This window comes from Leguminivora glycinivorella, chromosome 16 (genome assembly GCF_023078275.1).
Source record: "Leguminivora glycinivorella isolate SPB_JAAS2020 chromosome 16, LegGlyc_1.1, whole genome shotgun sequence".
NCBI classification, from domain to species: domain Eukaryota; kingdom Metazoa; phylum Arthropoda; class Insecta; order Lepidoptera; family Tortricidae; genus Leguminivora; species Leguminivora glycinivorella.
Genome location: NC_062986.1, coordinates 10,158,758 through 10,179,081, shown reverse-complemented (window position 1 = coordinate 10,179,081; position 20,324 = coordinate 10,158,758). Strand labels below are relative to the sequence as shown.

The window sequence follows — 20,324 nt, the reverse complement described above, 5'->3', positions numbered from 1 at the left end:
TACTAGACTTGTGAGTAAATGTGTCATGCATAGACACATAGACACAAGACCTAATGGTAAAGATGTCCATTAGTGTAATTCAAATGAAGGCCACGTTGTGTAGACATCGATTTGTTGACTATTGTTGAGTATGGTAATAGCCTCCGTAAATATTTGGGCGCCAGGTGTAACTTGGTTTAGTTTAGAATTTAGATATTATAGGAAGTTGTAGAATATTTATGAGAAAAGTTTACAGTGGTGGAGAAAGTCATGGGAACATCCAAAATTTATTGATATAAGTAAAACGAAAGAACCTTTCATTTCGAATTTAAGAAAATACTCTTAATTATCGAGTACCTATGCTATTTAACATATTTAGTGTATCCGGCTTACTTTGCTAATTTAACTTATTTTTATTTTTAAACTCTAAATACGCAGCGTAAGGTACTTTTATGTTACTGCGACTTGAAGCGTCTTTAAACCTAAATCCCTCCCTAGGTCTCATTTTCCTACATAACGATTTTTATGCTCTAAAAAATCTGTATGTGAACATCACCAGTGATAAGATAAACAGCATAGACAGAGAAGGGCTCTAAAATGTCAAAGAATGACGTAAGTGCCGTGACCACTCATACATCTTAACTACGTTTTACAATTCACACTGTGGCAGAAATATCGACCACGAGATGGTGAATGAACGCGCGCTTGCGCGGAACTGCTGTCCTAACTGGAGTGACAACCGCTGACGCTACGTTGCGATTGAAACGTAGTCTGGCTCTGTCGCGCCAATACAGAAGAGTGATAGAGAGACTGCAGTACCACTCGTAAGGACGAACCACGATATCACTGCGTCTAATACAGGGGAGACTATCTCTACTGCGGTCGGCGTAAGGTCTATGATGTTTGCAGTATTTGCGTGGCACGTCTACCCTTAGGTAAGGGGTGAGATAAACATTAAAGTGTTAACTTTCAACGCGAAGCTGTTTGGACATTTAGGACTATCGTTGCTTGAAGCCTGGAATGTCTTTTAAAAGAACATTTAACGCAAAATACGGTTAACATACTGTATGGTTCTGCTTATAGATAAAGATCTTTATCGATAAACTGTGGATAAAATTGCTAATAGCTCAATTATCACAAAGCCTGGTTTTAATTATCTTCATAGATAATTAAAATACTTCGAGGAAACAATTTTCCGGTTTTCGCAATTGATGTATTAGGCAATAATGTTGCAAACTGCAACAAAATCAGTAGGTAACTAGGTATGTCCGAACTATATTAGATTATGATCTGCGATAACAATGAGGTATTCGCCCAAGGTTAATATCTTCTAGGAAACACTACACAAACACTGAAACCTCATACAAAACAAAACACTATCACTAAAATACAAACAACTAGGACTGTTTCTTGTCACCAAAAATCACTGGTTCTATCGATCAAGTGTAAAACAACGTAATGTTTTTCAAATGTTTACACTGATTCTATTAGAATAGGTCCCCTGAGTGTCCGAATGGTAGTTATCCCAGTGACTACCTTTACTAGAAATGTTTTCGTAGTCGAGTAGTACGCGGTCCTCCCCTCGGAGTTTGGGGAGCGAACTAGCCGTGACGTCACGCAGGCGCGGCGCGCACGCGTACTGCGGACGCCGGAAATAGAGCGGCTGGAAAAGACATCTCCAAATCATATGACCTGACTAGACGGTTAGAATTTATATTACATCGATACGGCATCGTCATCATTTGCTTGCCATTTACTTCGGGTCGGCACAGCATGCCTTTTTAACCCCCGACGCAAAAACGAAGGGGTGTTATAAGTTGGACGTGCCTGTCTGTCTGTCTATTTGTCTGTCTGTCTGTCTGTCTGTGTGTCTGTCTGTGGCATCGTAGCTCTCGAACGGATGAACCGATTTTGATTTAGTTTTTTTTTGTCTGAAAGCTGAGTTAGTCGGGAGTGTTCTTAGCCATGTTTCATGAAAATCGGTCCACTAGGTCGCGGACGCGGTCGGGGGTTTTTTCAAAATTTAAATTTTGTGGTTATTCTTCCATATTTCTTTATCGTTATCGCCAATCATCGTTTCATCGTCATTTTTATTTCATGCCTTATAGTCATACTCATACTTCCTATCTGTTTATTATTGGCGATAGTCATAGATATTTATAAAGTCGGTACTGGGAAGATAGGAGAGGTGTAGGCACACTGGGAACATAAAGGCTACGACTATGTAAGAAATATTTTTTAAGAAAAAAAAACCGCCGCCTTTGTGTTTCTAGTGAAAGCTACTTGCGAATGTTGGATTATGTAGAAATGTGTAGGTATTTTTTAAAACTGCTTTTAATGCTTTAATTATTTGATGGCAACACAAATGAATATACGTATAACGTTAAGGTTTGAGGAGTTTCCTCAATTCCTCATGAATCCGATTATAAGAAATCAAATCTTGACAAAATTTGACTTGAAAACTAAATATGCTTAACAAACATAACTAAATAAATGTCACTGTTCTGAACTTAAATGCATGCTGTTCTTAAAAAAATACCAAAGTCACTATGACAGTGCCGTTCAGATTTGAAGAGTTCGGTTCTGAACATCATCAGCAGTTCCACTGCACCAAATATCACTGTTCTGAACGTAAGTGCATGCTGTTCTTATAAAAATACCAAAGTCACTATAAGCGTGCCGTTTAGATTTGAGGAGTTCGGTTCTGACCATCATCGGCAGTTCCACTGCACCAAATGTCACTGTTCTGGACGTAAGTGCATGCTGTTCTTACAAAAATACCAAAGTCACTATAAGTGTGCCGTTCAGATTTGAGGAGTTTGGTTCTGACCATCATCAGCAGTTCCACTGCACCAAATGTCACTGTTCTGGACGAAAGTGGATGCTGTTCTTATAAAAATACCAAAGTCACTATAAGCGTGCCGTTCAGATTTGAGGAGTTCGGTTCTGACCATCATCAGCAGTTCCACTGCACCAAATGTCACTGTTCGGGACGTAAGTGCATGCTGTTCTTATAAAAATACCAAAGTCACTATAAGTGTACCGTTTAGATTTGAGGAGTTTGGTTCTGACCATCATCAGCAGTTCCACTGCACCAAATGTCACTGTTCTGGACGAAAGTGCATGCTGTTCTTATAAAAAATACCAAAGTCACTATAAGCGGCCGAAGACCTCAAGCGCCGCAAATATGCTACCCTTGGCAGCAGTTACATTTTTGCGGCGTTTGGTGTGGAAACACTGGGGCCATGGGGGCCAAGCGCGCGTCAGATGTACAAGGAACTAGCGGCGCGCCTTATTGACGTTACAGGTGACCAGAGGGCTGGCCAATATTTTGCTCAACGCATTAGCATTGCCATCCAACGTGGCAATGCGGCCAGCCTTCTGGGCACACTGCCCGGTGGCAGCGACTTGGGCGAGGTTTTTTATTTATAAGTTATATTAATTTAATCTAATTTATTTTATTTATTATTATTTCTAAGCTTATTTATAGTTGTTATGATGTTTGTTTCTCAATAAAAAATTTAATTCCTATAAGCGTGCCGTTTAGATTTTAGGAGTTCGGTTCTGACCATCATCAGCAGTTCCACTGCACCAAATGTCACTGTTCTGGACGTAAGTGCATGCTGTTCTTATAAAAATACCAAGTATATACAATAAAAACTTTGAACTTTGAAAAAAAAGTAAAGTGATCACTGTAATTTGAAATATTTGAACAAGTAAAGTAATCTACATTGGCTTTACGTCAGTTTCTAGGTGAGAATTTGCATCTTAACTAATGTATTTAGTATTTTTATTAAAAAATCCTTCAACGAAAAAACTCGAGTTTAACTCGGTTGAAAACCGAGTTTCAAATCGGTGAAAACCGGACGGTTTTAACCGAAACTCGGTTTTTTCACTACTCGGTTGCATTCCCTACTTGAGAACCGTCCTTCTTGAGAGAATTGAGGCGACGGTTGAAAACCGATGGTAAATGTTCTCTTGATCCTACTATATCCCGTCACTGGGTCACATCACATCGTAGGTACTAAGATTCATAAAAATAATGTAACACCGCTAATTTGTGAGTATGTTTAGTAAAACGTCCCACTTTGTCGGTTACCAGCGGTTGTCGGCGAGATGTACTTGTATCTTTATATGAATAAACTGATAAAGTAAAAGCTTACAGTGGGCCTCAGTCAATCTGTGTAAGAGTGTCCTATAATATTTATTTATAAAGCGCCTTTATGGTAAAATGGAAAACAATTTTCCTCCAAGTCTTTTCAAACCTCCCTATATCCGGAGTCTGTAGTTACGTACCTACGTGTAATCTTATACTTTTAAACGAGCAATTCTTGTATATTTATTTATTTATTTATATATATATTTATTTACACTGACGATCTCGGAAACCGCTCTAACGATTTCGCAGAAATTTGTTATGTGGGGGTTTTTGGGGGTGAAAAATCGGTGTAACTTATCCTTAGGTCCCGGAAAACGCGAATTTTCGAGTTTTCATGCGTTTTTCTTCGCGCGCCATCTCGTGTGCAGTAGTTGTACTGTTAAGACAGAATTCTTTCGGTTGATGTAAGTACTATTTATTGCAAACACTAGATGGCGACACAGGTCAAGGCTAAAACGAATAGAAAAATACACTATTTGAGTTTTTGTGGCGAAATGCGCGCCATCTCGTGTGGAGTAGTTGTGTTGTTAAGGCTGAGAATTCTTTCGCTCTATGTAGGTACTATTCATTTTTGAACTAGATGGCGACACATGTCAAGGATACGAAACAGAACCGAGCGAAGCTCGGTTGCCCAGATATTCTAATTAAAGGCCCAATTAGTACTAAGTAGCACCTAGCTTAGCTAACTTCAGCTTGTTTTAATGGCTGTTTATGTGTTACATAATTATTAAGCTCGCAAAGTAATTAGGAGTAAAAGCTGTATAACACGTTACTTCAGACAAAAGTCAAAAATTATCATATATGTTACAACGAATATCGCCAAGGATTCCAGGCACTTAGTAATATAATCCAAAAGTTGGCACAGGCACTAGTTTTTTACTAAACCACCCACCAAGAGCCGTAGCCTTTCAACCTCTTGGTTGGGTTACTCCTACTAGTTCTCATATTCGGTTGTTTTTTACGATGTTTTATTCGACTAGACGATATGTAACAATGAGTATAGATATTATGGTACGGTACAACATTATGTTTTCAACTTTTTAGTTAGAAACTTAAGAAATCAGATTATTTCATTTTAAAAATTCACACCTTTGGAACCTCTCTTAGCTAGACTATTACCAACGCTTTTTGCTTCTTTGCGTGGTGTTGTGTTCTTTAGTGGATCACTGCGTAAACAAGACCCCAATCGTTAACGTGTAAATTATCACTTGTGCCGCGTCACGTAGGCATGCTAGGTATAACATTATCTAAATAATAGCCACTTAGTTTGCAATAAACGTTAAACACATTGACTATAAGTATTATAACAAACAACATACACAAAGCAATCAGAAAGTTGACGTCAAAGAAGCAGTTAATATCAGACATTTCTTGTACAGAATTGCTACTCATGTTACAAGGGAGGCACTTAAGTGCAGTGTAGGCGGGGTTCGACATGGGAGCCGTACGGATGTTATGTTTACCAAAGACATATGTAGTTACATCAGTACGGAGTTCCGTATAGACAGCTACAGTCTAAGAAAAAAACGTACCTCAGAACCATATAGAAAAAGGTATGGTGGCCTATAAGGCGTTACACCTTTGGGGGACGCTCGGCTAGATGGCGCTAATATTAATAATTGACATTTTAACTCATATCAAGTTAAGAATATGGGCCAAATTGTCAAATCTGAGGTTCAAAAGTTTTAAGCCTGTGTCGAGAGATGGCAGTCTATGCACTGTGATTACATATTTTACTTTGACAGTAACTCTCTATAAGCGACACGTTGCAGGGGGCCAGCCAAGATGACTTGATTCGCTGAGGAACGACACGCTTTCTGTCTTTATCGCGTTAATGCGATAGAGCAGTAGTGGCCCAACTTTTTCCATTGGGGGATATGAAGGAATTTTAGCGACCGGCCAGATTTACTCGTCGTCGTCTAAAACCCCATATAGTGACTAAACCCAATACAAATCTGCCACTAATTACAATGAGCAATTTGAATTTGGAGTGACTTTTTTCTTTTGTGGCCTGTTGTGGCCCTAAGAATCTATGGTCGCCGCAATTTATTAGCGCCCACGTGTTCAACACGCATTGCATCGATAAACATATATGTATATACGCAATGTATGTATAAACTGAAGCATAAGAATGCGTAGTTAATCTAGCGTAATAAAATAGTTGTCACAAAGTGTGTGTAAGTGGCGCGTTAAAAATCTAAAACGTATGTTAAATGTGTGTGTATGTGCTACATGATGCCTTTATAATCTAATTGAGAGGTTTTGCAATTAGTATTACCTATCTAACCTGACCCTATTAGAACGATTTAACTGTAATTTTAAATAATCCATGGGGTCCTTGTGGCAGGTGTAATAAGAATGGTAAGATTGTTCAACCTTGATGACCGGTTTGGCTCAGTCGGTAGTGACCCAGGAATTAAGGCTTAAGCGTTGAAGTCTTCTTCTTTTCTTTGTAAGGTCCTGGCAGAATATCAGCGATGTGGCTTGCCGCATCATAATGCTGAGCCAGCGCCTGTTCTCTGCCACAACACATGGTTTTCAAAATTTGTATTACCTTCTTTTAAAAAAATGTAACTAAGTAATTAGCTTTTAAGTTTCTATTTTAAGATGCATGCCCTTTATCTTTTGTTCTATCTACCATGTATGTTGTGGGAATGAATAAAGTTCTTATCTATCTATCTACCCTACCTGCTAAGCCGCGGTCCTGGGTTCGAATCCCGGTAAGGGCATTTATTTGTGTGATGAGCACAGATATTTGTTCCTGAGTCATGGATGTCTTCTATGTATATTAAGTATGTATTTATCTATTTAAGTATGTATATCATCACTTCGCACCCATAGTACAAGCTTTGCTTAGTTTGGAGCTAAGTCGATCTGTGTAAGGTGTCCCCAATATTTATTTATTTCTAATTTAAATATAATAAACTGTATGAGTTGGATTCACAGATTTTCAATTTAATGTTTTGCCTAATTTTTAAATCAAAACTTTATTATACTTTGCTAATTAGCTAAAGATAATGCTATCTTGTTGGGAATTAAAAATGTCATAATTTTGTTTTTGATAAATATAGATTTGCCCTAAGTAAGTCAGATTAAATTCATAACTGTTTAAATACTACCATTTAACAACTATAATGATTCTGCCCAGTATAATGTTATTATCTTTGCATCCCATGTGCTCATAATATTAAGAAAACTTACCACTGTCCACAGCAGCTCTCATCGTAGACACTTGGTCATAGAGTGCGGCACAGATCCATGTCAATATGAGCAGCCAGAGCACCAGTGTCCCACGGAGAGCCCAGCGGAGCGCGCATTGTACCTCTGCTCCTATGTTCGGCTCTGATGCTTTTGGGGTACCTCTGCTTCGTTCCCGTCTGCAAAATTATGTATTATGCAAAATGTCAAGGAGACAAATATAAGTAATGGTATGGTATAATCATAAAATTTGAATTACTCTATTTAAAACATCTACACAACTGCATTAACACCTGTTTGTTATGCAAATGTAAATTAAACATTACTGGGGCAATATAAAGAGCCCTATATATCCTTACTCTATAATGATTACATCAAGATGGTCATACGCATGATAATTCGAAAGACAATACCCTGCTGAACTTTAATTCACGAACGATTGTAGAGTCCGGATTTGCAATGGACACCACTACACCATTGGACACCACACAGATAATAACGGCTTTATTGGAGGAAACGCGTAGTACAATAGTTGGCGAAAGATCAGGTGATGAGTTGGGCCACACGGAAAGCAAAGGCGGTCTTATTTCAAACGCTTCGTCACCATCAGAGATCCAGCCAACATCGACTTTTACAGGAAAATCATGTACGACTCCTGATATTAACACATGTGAAGAGTCGAAATATATAGAAACTGAAGACAGCTCTAAATCAAATATAATGTCACCCTCCGAGAATCCCACACCAGTAGCATCCGCCGATTTAGATTTAGTTTTAGATACTACTAGTGAAACGCTGGAAGACTTTGGCGCAGGAGACGATGCGAGCCATACAGCAGCAGAAAACAGTCCTCAAACGAACACAATGTCGCCAGTGATTCTTAACTCAAGTCAATCGACTAAAACCCAGGTAGATATTAATACCACTCTACCACAAGAAATAAAAATGATGGTCAATACATTAACAGAACTATGGATTAGGTCACCCTGCGACATGGAACAAGCTTTATCTTGGCATTATCAAAACAACTATACAAGAACCAAATGTATGATCTTAACGCTGGATTTGATTCCCTGGCACAAGCTTTAAGGCGATCAAATGAAGAGATATATGAAAAGACATATGCAGTTAACAAAGCACTGGGCGAGACACGTCAAATAATCTCACCAGACAATGAAACTACAAGATTTCACGCATAATGACTTTTGTATCATATACATCAGTGATAAAGACTTTAGGACAAGTATCGATTACAACACTTTGATCAAATTTATACAGGCTCAGCTTACACTCGTGCAACATACTAACATAGTGATATGTACGGCGACATCTAAAATAAGTTGCTATGCTAACATACATAATAAGCGTGTAGAGATTTTCAATAACTTATTACACAAAAACAATACTCAAAATAAATCCTGTAACATATTAGACTTAACATTAAAACTCTCGCAAAGTAACGATGTGTTCTCTAAACTTGGTAATCTGAACAAAAAAGGATATATATGTATATATAATAGTTTAATGACATTGCTAAATTCTGTCGCTATTAACTCTATTACAGACGGGTATATTTCTGATTCGACACACGTAAATCAACTAGATGGAGAGTTTTTTCGTGACCAATGAACAAGACGCGGCAGATCCTAGTAAAAATGTAACTAATACTAACTCAAGCTCCACCAACCTAAACATTTTCCATCAAAATATGTGTGGAATTAGCAACAAAAAAGATGAGTTGGAAATATACTTAAGTAATAGAAAAAATAAAGTCCATTATCTATGTATTACTGAACATGGAACATTTCTTAAATAAGACTACGGCACCACTTTTTAACATGTCACTCTACAATTTAGCTACTCATAATGTACGAACCAACAAAAAAAGGGGTGGAAGCATGATCCTTGCATGTAAAGATAGGAAAACAGAAGAGTTGTTATTTTGTAAATCGCTTTATAAGTCTGAATGTTTCGAAGTGTGCGGGGTCAGAGACTGTGAAACAGATGCTTATATTATTTGTTGCTATCGCTGTCCGAACGACGCGAACCTGCACACAAAAACAAACAAATAATAACCAATATACCTATACAGATAATTATATTGTAGATTTTACTAGCAAAGGGTAACTATTTACCTTGTTATTTTCTTTTTTCTGCTAGGAATTATTTCTAGCTGCAGGTCTTCGGACTCCTCGTCACTTGAAAGGTCCAGTAGGCGAAAGTTTTCCTTGTTAACTTTAGATGGTAGTGACATGTTTGTACTTGGTGCAAGTACAGCATGCTATCCACTACTTCCGCTTTCAGTGTTTCAGGGCCTCCACAATGTACTCTTATAATAGTAGATAAAGTTTGGAGTACTACCCTCTAAAGACTTGTTTTGTTGTTCTATCAAACTTTATATATGACACAAAATAACATAGAAAAGTATGAATAGACACACCAGAAACTTTACATATAAGCGCACAAATTACTGTCCATGGTAAATTATATTATAATAAAGAAAAGAAAGGAAATAAAATACAATCCGAAACATTCATATCATAATATTCCATTTGACACTTGACACACACATGATCAACCAATCAGACATTGACATTTCATGCTCTTTTTTAGACCATTCATTTCATTCATTCTTTTCAGTGCTGCTACTACGAAAAAGTTTTCTGTTTCAGTCAACTTTTATATCGCGGTTACTTTTGCATTGTGTTTAACTTACAAGTGACATGTCACTTAAAAAAAAAGAAGTTATGTCAGTGTCAGACGGAGCTTGACATTGACAATTCAATCCAATTTTAATTTTTAGCTAATTTTGGTCAGCGACATTGTTTTCCGCCGCCTCTCCTCATTATCCTTAATTAAAACAATCAATGGTAACTTAAAACTATAGCCGAAGTACTAACCATGAAAGAAAAATGGAATTATATTTTATACCTTTTATGGTTTTCTTATTTGATTATGTCCGCTGTGCTCATGTTCGGGCAGGGTTTTCTTTTATCCCGCAAAACTTTGAGCGATGTGACTGAATGCGTGCCTTTAAACCGATTCGGGTGTGACGGACGAGAGGCGAACTCTAGTCAAGTTTCGTGTAGTGAAAATGAGAAGATTCGTCGTATTTTGTCTAATCCTGGTGCGCCGATAATGTGCGCGGGTGAACGGAACAGGGTTATGTTTGTGTTGGTGGACGCGCTGCGGTACGATTTTACGGAGTATGACGAGGGTTTGGCGAGGCCGCTGCCATACCAGAACCGGCTGCCGGTGATCCGGCGCACGCTGGAGCGGTGGCCGGATCGCGCGCGGCTGTTCCGCTTCATGGCCGACCCGCCCACCACCACGCTGCAGCGCATCAAGGCGCTGGTGACGGGCTCGCTGCCCACATTCATAGATGTCAGCTCTAATTTTGCTGCTGTAGAGATGCAGGAAGATAACACAATAGAACAGGTAATTTTTATATAATTCTCTTTTGAACTTGAGTTTCATTTATCAAAGGACTCGGAAAAATCCAAAACACTTTTCTTTTATGTTGCAGTTATATAGAGCAGGAGGCAAAGCTGTGCTGCTGGGAGATGACACCTGGTCCCGAATCATTCCAGGCAAATGGATGAGATCCCACGCTATGTATTCATTCCACACCTGGGACTTGGATACAGTTGATTTAGGTTCTTATTTACTATCTTTACAAATATCAACCCAATGAAGAAATGAAAGGTTTAAGTTTTTAGCTAGATATCACAATTTTACACTAAAGTATTTTTGTAATAATAGGCTAGTTTCCTATACTTAAAATAAAATATTTTATGCAGTGCACGAAATGAAACACCACATAATTAGAAGAAAAATATGGATAGTAGTTATGTTTAAACATAATTTCTATTTAATAAGTCAGAGAGAAAGATATAAAGTATATGATTTGGCCGTGACGTCACTCCTCAGTATTTCATAGTAATGCTATATTAGCAAAATGTTTTGACAGTTCTTAAAAACTTATTCCTATTTTAAATTAGCCGGAATTGTTGTAAACAAAGGTGTGGCCGGTGCTATAAAAAAATTGCACCATTCGAGGATTGCCGATATTTTAAAAGTTTATGAAAAATCTTTACATATTCCATTACACAAAATAAATTTCAACACAAAATTCTATATTTATTGAAATAAAAAAGCCGTTTTTGTCAGGTAGTTTGTTTATTGCACTGGTATCACTGAAAATGTACCTGGGCGACCAAGTAGCAGGCCGCTAAACATTATTTTTCAACAACTTTCGAGACTAGCTGGTAGTGAATTTTAATGGGTAATAAAGGTGTGATGGTGCATAATAAGGTGGTTATAAATTTAATTATTGGTTTTGTAAGTATCTGATATGACAGAACTTCGTCAATTTTGGACCGATTTTTATTTTGACTTGCATAACATAATATAACAGTCACCGTGTTCCATTGATTCATGATTTTAAGTGTGTAATAGAGTAATCATTAATAACTGGTTAAAGGTTATTTGTTTTTATGTTGGCCCTTCTTTGAGAACCCCTGACTTGAGCTGCACATGTTACTTTGACAGTGACAGCAGTTTGTTTACGTTTATTCTGTTCAATTCGTTATGGGAATATAGTAGGAAACTAGCCTATTATCTCTGTAATATCTTAAATATGAACTACAATATTCCTTTACAGAAATTGATTCCAAGATATATGATGAAGCACTAAAATCTGACTGGGACCTACTCTTAGCCCACTACTTAGGAGTAGATCATGCAGGTCACAGATATGGACCAAACCACCTGGAGATGACTAGAAAACTCGAGGAAACCAATGCTAGGCTGGAAAAAATTATAGAAATGCTCCCACCAGATGTGTTACTTTATGTTATTGGCGACCATGGAATGACTGAGACAGGTATTATTTTTTATCTTTTATTTGATTAGATAATATTTTATAATCTAGTTCTAATTACAAGTTGCGTTAGCTTTATTTGCTTAGTTACATTTCTTATTTAAATCTGATTTATACATTTTTTTGGTAAATAATTTAAGTAAACACTTTTTTACATTGTTTTAGACTGGCATACATGGAATGATGGTTTGTATTGAGTCAATTGCTATGCTACTGATAACATTGTTGATTTTTATAACCATCCAAGGAAATGTGTATGTGATTGTGAAGCAAGATTTTTATTGTTCACTAACAATTTGATTTACTTTAAAAAAAAAAATACATGATTTTTTTATTATCCTCAAGTGAACTTTGGGAATGTAGCATAGTCTAACACTGGCAAAGATGGGAGTTAGGTCATTAGATAGGTATTTCTATGTACTTCAAGTCATTTTATAGGCACCTAACGGAATTCTGTTACAGAACTGAGTTATTGGTGTTTTAATTTTGTCTCCCTTATTACCTAAATAGGCCATAGAGTCCATGCAGAGCAAGTTGCATGGTGTTTGGCCAATTAAAGGAAGAACTTGAATAATTCAGTTCACACAAGGCGAGCAGCGCAGCAGGGCATTATCCTAGCGCGGCTAACGATCAACCAGCCTCGGCCGAGACAAAAACGCACGCTGCCTCGGCCAATAGTATACGTTGCCAGTGTGCGCGAGGAAATTGCCTTACGGCGCTGCTCGCCCTTTGTAGACCTAGCTGATAAATTTTTACCTGGCGATGGTGTGATGAAATAACTTTATAGATCATCATCATCCCCTTGCGCTATCCCGGCATTTGCCACGGCTCATGGGAGCCTGGGGTCCGCTTTGACAACTAATCCCAAGATTTGGCGTAATCCTGATGAAATATATAGATAAAAATACCTATTTAATGAGATAACTCTCAACTCTTTTTATTAGATTGGTTTTTGGACCATTTTGATGCAGTCTTATGTCGTTTGTTTTGAAAGGGAATCTATTTAGGGTATGGTTGAATTTGTCAGATGTCTTGATACGTCAAAATTACAGCTTTATAAAACAACACCAATTCTTTATACAGGTGACCATGGTGGAGAAAGCAAAGCCGAGCGTACAGCAGCGTTCTTCGCATACCGTGGTGCAGGGCTCTCAGATGTGGACACAACTCCTCCGGGTACTGAAGTGCAACAGACGGATTTCACGCCTACAGTCAGCGCGGCGCTCGGCTTGCCGCCGCCGGCGCCTTCGCTGGGGAACCTTCAGCTGTCCGTGTTGCCTAAAACTAGTGTGCCGGTTATGCTGTTGCAGATGACTAATGTCTTGAAACAGGTAAATATTCCTGCTTGATCTGTCTAATAACTATGTGTCAATTACCGATATTGATTTAGATTTAGATTTCTTTATTTCATGATAAAAATTACACTATAAATTTGCTACATGTCAAAATTATGTTTATCTTCTCATCATCTTGTTACTATGTGTCAATTACCGATATTGATTTAGATTTAGATTTCTTTATTTCATGATAAAAATTACACTATAAATTTGCTACATGTCAAAATTATGTTTATCTTCTCATCATCTTGTTTAAAGGATTTAGTAATGTTTTTTACGTCGGTGGCAAACAAGATAACGGCCCGCCCTACACGTACACATATGCGTTGCCCTAAAACATATACCCTTTTCTCTTCTTTGGTGACTTTTTTAAGACAATCTAATTCTAACAACAGAAGCAACATATCCCTCTATATTTCTGAATCAGATACAATTTTATTATAAAATATTCCATTATGTTGTATGTTACAGATATCGCAATACTTAGTAAGATATGGCGAGGAGTCGACTCAAGTGCCTCTGGATAAACTGGCCATGCTGATAAACTCCACTAGGGAGCAGATGAGCAAGGCTTCTGCCGTAGAAACTGTTGATGAACTTCATGTTTTTATCACTGATGTGAAGTAAGTTTTTTATATTTATATTATTTTATTTAGATACGTTGGTGTAGACATGCCTCGGCCGAGGCAGCGCGCAGGGGCCCATTTCTCGAAAGGTACAAGCCTTGTATTACAAGTGCGCGAACTGTCAAATCGTATGGGTTGTCATGGAAACACACTTGTAATACAAGGCTTGTACCTTTCGAGAAACGGGCCCCTGGTTTTGCTTTTCCGAACAACCTGCCTTGGCCGAAAATTTTCCGCGCGAGCACATGGCCTCGCGACGTGCCTCGCCCTGTGTGGACCGAGCTAATGACGTTCAATGCACTTTGTTTCAGAGCACTGGTGTACACCACACGTAGCATTTTCCGCGAAGTATGGGTTGAATTCGACTCCCTGGCAATGCTACGAGCCTTACTACTGTTCATCCTGGCTATATTCTTCAACTGGCTCGTCACCGAAGGGCTGCCAATAGACCGCGTCCCACTCATATTCGCGAGCTCATTCGTTTCAACTGGATATATATCCATGGCTGTCTGCATAGCGATGTGCTACACAGCTTATTATTTCCAACTCATGGAAAACGTCCTACACTTAATCATTTTAACTACCGGTGTAATGTCAGGAGTGTGGACTGGCGCTTTGGTCGTAATGCATTGGGACGGCATATCCACAAGATGGTATGAGGGACGATCGGCGTTTTACGAGCGATTCGCTAGAGGCGCCCTAATCGCTTCGGCGGCAGTTTTAGTATCAAACAGTTACATAATAGAAGAGGGAGCCGGTTTAGCTTTTCTATCTCTATCAGTGCTTGGCCTGATGGCGTGGAATGTGGGGACGTTGAAAGCGGCTGGGCTGTGGGCGTGTTTTGGAGTGGTGATGGCATTTTCGCGGCCTTATAGGGGATGTCGGGAGGAGCAGGGGGATTGTTGGACGTCGGGCGCCGCGGCAAATCGGGAGCAAGCTTCAAGAGCGGCTCTGGTGCTGGCACTAGGTAAATATACTCAATCAACCATCTTACCATTTATCTACCTACTGATGTTTTTGTTTTAATTTTTTTGTTCATTTGATAGGGTCGGTGGCCGGTTTTGTGGCAGTGGGACGGCGAGCGACTGGCTGGCGAGGTTTTGCGGCGGCCGCGGCGGGACTGCTGGCGTGCGCGCACTGGGCCGTCGGATGGGGTGCTTTAGGTTAGGGTCCCCCCACATCTAGCGTCTCGCGAGCGTCGCGTCGGGCCAACTGTATGGGCAAAGCCTGACGCCGCGTCGACGTCGCGTCGACGCGGCGTCTTTTTCCATACAGTTGGCCCGACGCGACGCTCGCGAACGCTATGTGGGGGGACCCTTCCTTTACAAATATTAGTTTTTGGTTATGCTGATCATCATCCAGGAAACTATAGAAACGTGTGTTCCAAATATGTTTTTGATATTTACAAGCCAAAATCAAAATTATGTCACGAGTTGCGACTACTGTATTTTTTCTTCTTCTCCGTCATGGCTTTTACTTCTCCCTAATTTAAGCAAGGTGGATTCTGCCAATGTCGAGGTGAGGACTTTTGACTTTTTTAAGCGACTACTGTATCGTCGTGAAGAATTGTAGATATCATTCATGGTGACTTGTAAATTTTTTAATAATTTCTGAAATCCCAAAACCTGACATTTAAATTTATCCAAGTTTCAAATTTTAAATAGTTGTTTCTCAATTAAAACCAGATTAAAACTGACATACCTTGTTTAATTTTTTTTTAACGAAAAAATGTTTTTCGTTTGGTCCTAGGATCAGCGGGCCGTTCGCGCCTACTAGCACGCGCGGCATGGTTAGCCCTGGCTGTCGGCCTAGCACTACTCATACGAAGAGACGGCCGCGGCGCAGTTCTACCTTTACTCGTGTGCTCACTACTACTTTATGTGGCTAACACACTTGTGTTGGGTGCTGCATATGCGCCGGCTGCAGCAATTGCGTTATTGTCCGGTTACCTGGCTTTGAATATTGTGGCGCTATTGAAAACAGATGGGTCTGCTAAGTCATGTAAGTGTCTTTTGTACTCAACTGTTTGTGTAGATGCTATTGAATGTCGCGGCGCAGTTTATATCTACTTGGGTGGTCACTACTACTTTATGTGGCAAACACACTCGTGCTGGGTGCTGCGTATGCCCCGGCCGTAGCGATAGCACTACTACCTGGTTATTTGGCTTTGAATATTGTGGCGCTGCTGAAGACGGATGGTCCTGCTAAGTCATGTAAGTTTAAACTGACATGTGTTTGTTGCTCTATTTATGTGGCTAACACATTAGTATTGTGCTGGGCGTAGCAGCAAAAACTGCAGTGCCATTGATTAGGTAAATAACATTTTGCTAGAAGTACTTGACTGTTATACTTACGTCATCATCATTTGAGTCAAAAGGTAAGTTACGAGAAAGACTACATTTTATACCAATAATTGTCTAATGAAAACGTAATATTCCAGCCATGGCGACGCGCTGCAACTCAAGCGTGGCGTGCCTTTGGGTGTTGCTCGGCTCCTACCACTTCTACGGCACCGGCCACCACGCGACCATCGGCCACATCCGCTGGGCACCCGCGTTTCATGCCGGTGACCCGCACTATACTGTCTTCGGTCCGGCCATCGCCAGTTTCTTCATGATGCTAGAGTTGTTTGGTAAGTCCCTTACGAGCAGTTAGGCACCGTGCCTTGTGTTGCTGAGTTTGTAGCGCTACGGCATCGGGCACCAGGCGACTATCAGCTACATCCACTGGGCGCCTGGGCTGGGTTGTTCGGTAAGTCCCTTAGCACTGCAATTAGGTAACGTGTCGAGTGATGCTGGGTTTTGTACCGCTAGTGCATCACGCGACTATCGGTCACATACGCTGGGCGCCCGCGTTTCATGCCGGTGACCCGCACTGTACTGTGTTCGGTCTGGCCATCGCCAGTTTTTTCATGATGCTAGAGTTTTTTGGTAAGTCCTTTATGAGTACTAGGGATTGCAATCCGGTCTGATATCCAATCCGGCCGGATCCGGCCGGATTTTGGTCCCAATCCGGCGGATCCGGCCGGATCCGGCCGGATTGGCCTTGAGGATTAAATGTACCCACTACCCAAACAGTAACTTTTTTTTTGTATGTTTTCAGCATAATATGAGAAATATGATGGTATTTTGCTTCACGATTAATAAACCAAAAGTTGAAAGCTTAGAAATCAACATTTTTACCAGGTAACGAGTAAATTTTACTTAAATAATCAGTCGCAAATAAAATTCTTTCGTTCTTTTTAAACTTTCATAGGATAACAAAATTATTTTTACTGTATTGTTTTACAGTAATACCATTACCTACATGCATTATAACTATTTCACACGCAAAGAAGAAGTAAAAAAAACTACAGTAGGTAAATTAAAGTCATCAAGAGTAATTGACCTTAGTATTATTTGCTATTGCTGAAACCACAATCTTACTGGATACCTTTTAAAAATGTTCATATTTAAGCTTTGAAATGTTTTTTTATGATTCTTGTAGCAATATGCCTTCATAGTTCTTATATCATGCTGAAAACGTTGTTGTTCTTGTAGTCCTACGTCACCACAGAGATGCAAGGGGCCTTCTCAAGCTCGCGCCATGCCTTCCTATATTCAGCTACCCTCGTGGCCTCGCTCCAGCTCGACCCGGTCGCTCGTAGTTCATCCTCAACGGACAGCTTCCATGAGTTTACAGGGCGCCCGGAGCCAAGGCTCCTTCCAGCGGCAGGCGATTTCCAGCCGAAAGAAATGGGTGCGTTATTTTGTTAGAGGGAACTCTTAGAATTGTGTGCTACCAATGTACTTTTTGTGTCGCGGTTTCCTCACTTAATGTGTGTTTGCTGGCATATACTCAATAGTTCTTGATTTCGGATAGTGTTTGGCCAGAAAACGCGATGGATCGACCTCAGTGACATGTTAACTAAAAATTTTGTCGTATGGCCCTTTGTCACTCTCCACTATTCCACATTTTGCATCCAAGTAAAGAATTGCACAGATTCAAAGACGGAAAGTTTGACGCGTCACTCGAGCACATTATTTTACTTCCAAACGGTCTAGTAATGCAAAAAACGTACATAATAAATTATTTCTGCGTTCAAATGTTAGCGTAAATGTTATTTTTTTGCACTATTCTAACATATTAAATTACATTACCGGATCCGGTACCGGACCCGGCGAATTTCACCGGATCCGGTAGCATGAAAAAAGCACCGGATCCGGCCGGATTACAGGATCCGCCGGACCGGATTGCAATCCCTAATGAGTACTATGAGTAGCACTCTGAATGACGTTCGGTTTACGAGTATACCGCTATGGTATCGGGTATCACGCGACCATCGGCCATATCCGCTGGGCACCAGCGTTTCATGCCGGTGAATCGCATTATACTGTCTTCGGTCCGGCCATCGCCATCAGTTTCTTCATGATGCTGTGTTTGTACCGCTAGAGAATCACGCAACTTTCGATCACATCCGCGGGACACCGACCTTCCTCGCCGAAGACCCGCACCATTACTGTCTTAGGTACGGCCATCGCAGCAGTTTCTTCATGCTGCTTGAGTTGTTTGGTAAGCCAAAGGTGCCCACTATATTTACGTACCCTATTTCTGAGTTCGTTTGGTAGAATTCTCAGAGCCGAGCCAGCACCACTAAAAATGTCAGAAAAAAAATCTTATTACATCATTCTAAATTGTAGTTATTTTGTAGGAATGCCATTGCTGTTTGGCGCTGCGGCGCCCTTGCTGGCTCTCTGGCGCGGTGCCGGCGCGGCGGGCGCGCGCGCACAGCTCACGGCAGTCTTCTTAGTGTGCCTCAAATTCGCGCTCTGCTTCGCTATTAGGGTAAGAGACGTACATATCGTCACTACTTTTAAAAAATCTCGTATCTCACGCTGTTCCTCAAAGTTAAAACGCAGTAAATCTATATGCCTTCCATACATACTTACTACAATTTTCTTTTCATTGACAGACGAAGATACAAGTTTTTTTAAAAGTAGTGACGATATACCTGTGTGAATGTACGAGTAAGTAAGTAAATATTCTTTACTGCACCATTTTAGCATTTTACATGTAAAAAAATATACAGAATGTTGAGTGAGAGTATAACTAGGTAACAACAGGCGATCTTATCGCTAAAAAGCGATCTCTTCCAGACAACCTTATTAGGGTAGCTGGAAAAACGGAACATAACGGAACGGAATGGAATGTAGTTTATTTATACGAATTATTTCCTTTTCAGTTAACTTTTTTTTTAAATTTTATAGTGAGACATTTATCAAGTTCCTGTATATGTCTACTCTTGACATTGTGTATCGTTTTGCAGTCGTTCGTGTGCGCCCTGTCTGCCACCATCCACTGCCGGCACCTGATGATCTGGGGCGTGTTCACGCCCAAGCTCCTGTTCGAGGCGGCCGCGTGCGGCGCCGCGTTGCTGGGCGTCACTCTCGGCGCTGCCATTGCGGCTTGGCACACCCCCGTCCAGCAGAGGAGCAGTTGACGAAAACATTAAACCTAGCCTATCACTCAAATATTAGATTATTGAACTGATTGACTAAAATTGTCTACGGTTAGCTCGATAGTTACCCATGAAATAATAGAAAACGGATAATGAATTTATAATGCACCCGACGTTTCGAAACCAGCGTTCACGGTCAAAGGGTGACTGAGGAAAAATTTGTGTAAAAAAAAAAAAAGCATTCGAAACGACGGGATGTAAAATTAATCCATTATACGATATTATTACATAATCCGTTTCCATAGCTTTATTTTTCGATCAACTGTTGCATGTATCGCGGCCTGGCAGCTGAGGAGTGTCTTTTCAAGAGAACTTATTTCTTTATGTCAAGGGCTTAATTTTCCTGGTGACATATAGAAATATGCTTTTTTGAAAAATCACTTCTCAGTTGACATAAACGCTAAAGCTAGCCACGATGACTCAATTAGGTTACTGGACATTGGATTGGCTGTTGCAAGTTGTGATCGATTTGTTAGTGAGGAGCTAAATGAGATGCGAAAATATTAAATTAGATGGCTTTCTTGTATCGCCTTTGGCATGGAATGGGCTTTTACGAATGCCATCTAGTGATTCTATTTTAACACTTTCGAAACCGGGCTCTACGCGGCGCTACGACATTTTCGCTACATACGGGGAAACCCATGTA

The 20,324-nt window shown here is 40.0% G+C and overlaps 2 protein-coding genes across 4 annotated transcripts in view; one reads left to right on the top strand and one right to left on the bottom strand.

The window, feature by feature from the left end:
* LOC125234846 (olfactomedin-like protein 2A) overlaps positions 1 to 9,724 on the bottom strand; it is a 27,057-nt gene extending 17,333 nt beyond the window's left edge. The window contains exons 1-2 of one of the 2 annotated variants that reach the window (XM_048141264.1): positions 9,472 to 9,724; positions 7,340 to 7,515 (exon numbers count right to left, since the gene is read on the bottom strand). In XM_048141264.1, the coding sequence (XP_047997221.1) occupies positions 7,340 to 7,515; positions 9,472 to 9,590 (295 nt within the window). In that variant the 5' untranslated portion in view covers positions 9,591 to 9,724. Of the gene's footprint in view, positions 1 to 1,374; positions 1,532 to 7,339; positions 7,516 to 9,471 lie in introns of those variants that run through there. The other variant, XM_048141263.1, reaches the window with a different exon arrangement.
* On the top strand, positions 7,449 to 20,324 carry LOC125234844 (GPI ethanolamine phosphate transferase 3). Of its 2 annotated transcripts, XM_048141257.1 has the most exons (13): positions 7,449 to 7,566; positions 9,977 to 10,774; positions 10,863 to 10,992; positions 12,000 to 12,221; positions 12,384 to 12,404; positions 13,302 to 13,549; positions 14,027 to 14,178; positions 14,493 to 15,148; positions 15,228 to 15,344; positions 15,931 to 16,182; positions 16,622 to 16,813; positions 18,872 to 19,005; positions 19,487 to 20,324. In XM_048141257.1, exons 2-13 carry the CDS (start codon positions 10,238 to 10,240, stop codon positions 19,658 to 19,660), a joined length of 2,835 nt encoding a protein of 944 aa, XP_047997214.1. In that variant the 5' UTR covers positions 7,449 to 7,566; positions 9,977 to 10,237; the 3' UTR covers positions 19,661 to 20,324. The 2 variants fall into 2 exon arrangements, with proteins under 2 accessions (XP_047997214.1, XP_047997215.1); XM_048141258.1 differs by lacking the exons at positions 7,449 to 7,566; positions 12,384 to 12,404 and having other exon boundaries at positions 9,982 to 10,774.

Coding starts and splice junctions, on each gene's coding strand:
- LOC125234844 (XM_048141257.1), top strand. CDS start 10,238: ATGAAAGAAAAATGGAATTATATTTTATACCTTTTATGGTTTTCTTAT. Junction 16,183..16,621: donor AGATGGGTCTGCTAAGTCAT/GTAAGTGTCTTT, acceptor GTAATATTCCAG/CCATGGCGACGCGCTGCAAC. Junction 19,006..19,486: donor CGCTCTGCTTCGCTATTAGG/GTAAGAGACGTA, acceptor ATCGTTTTGCAG/TCGTTCGTGTGCGCCCTGTC.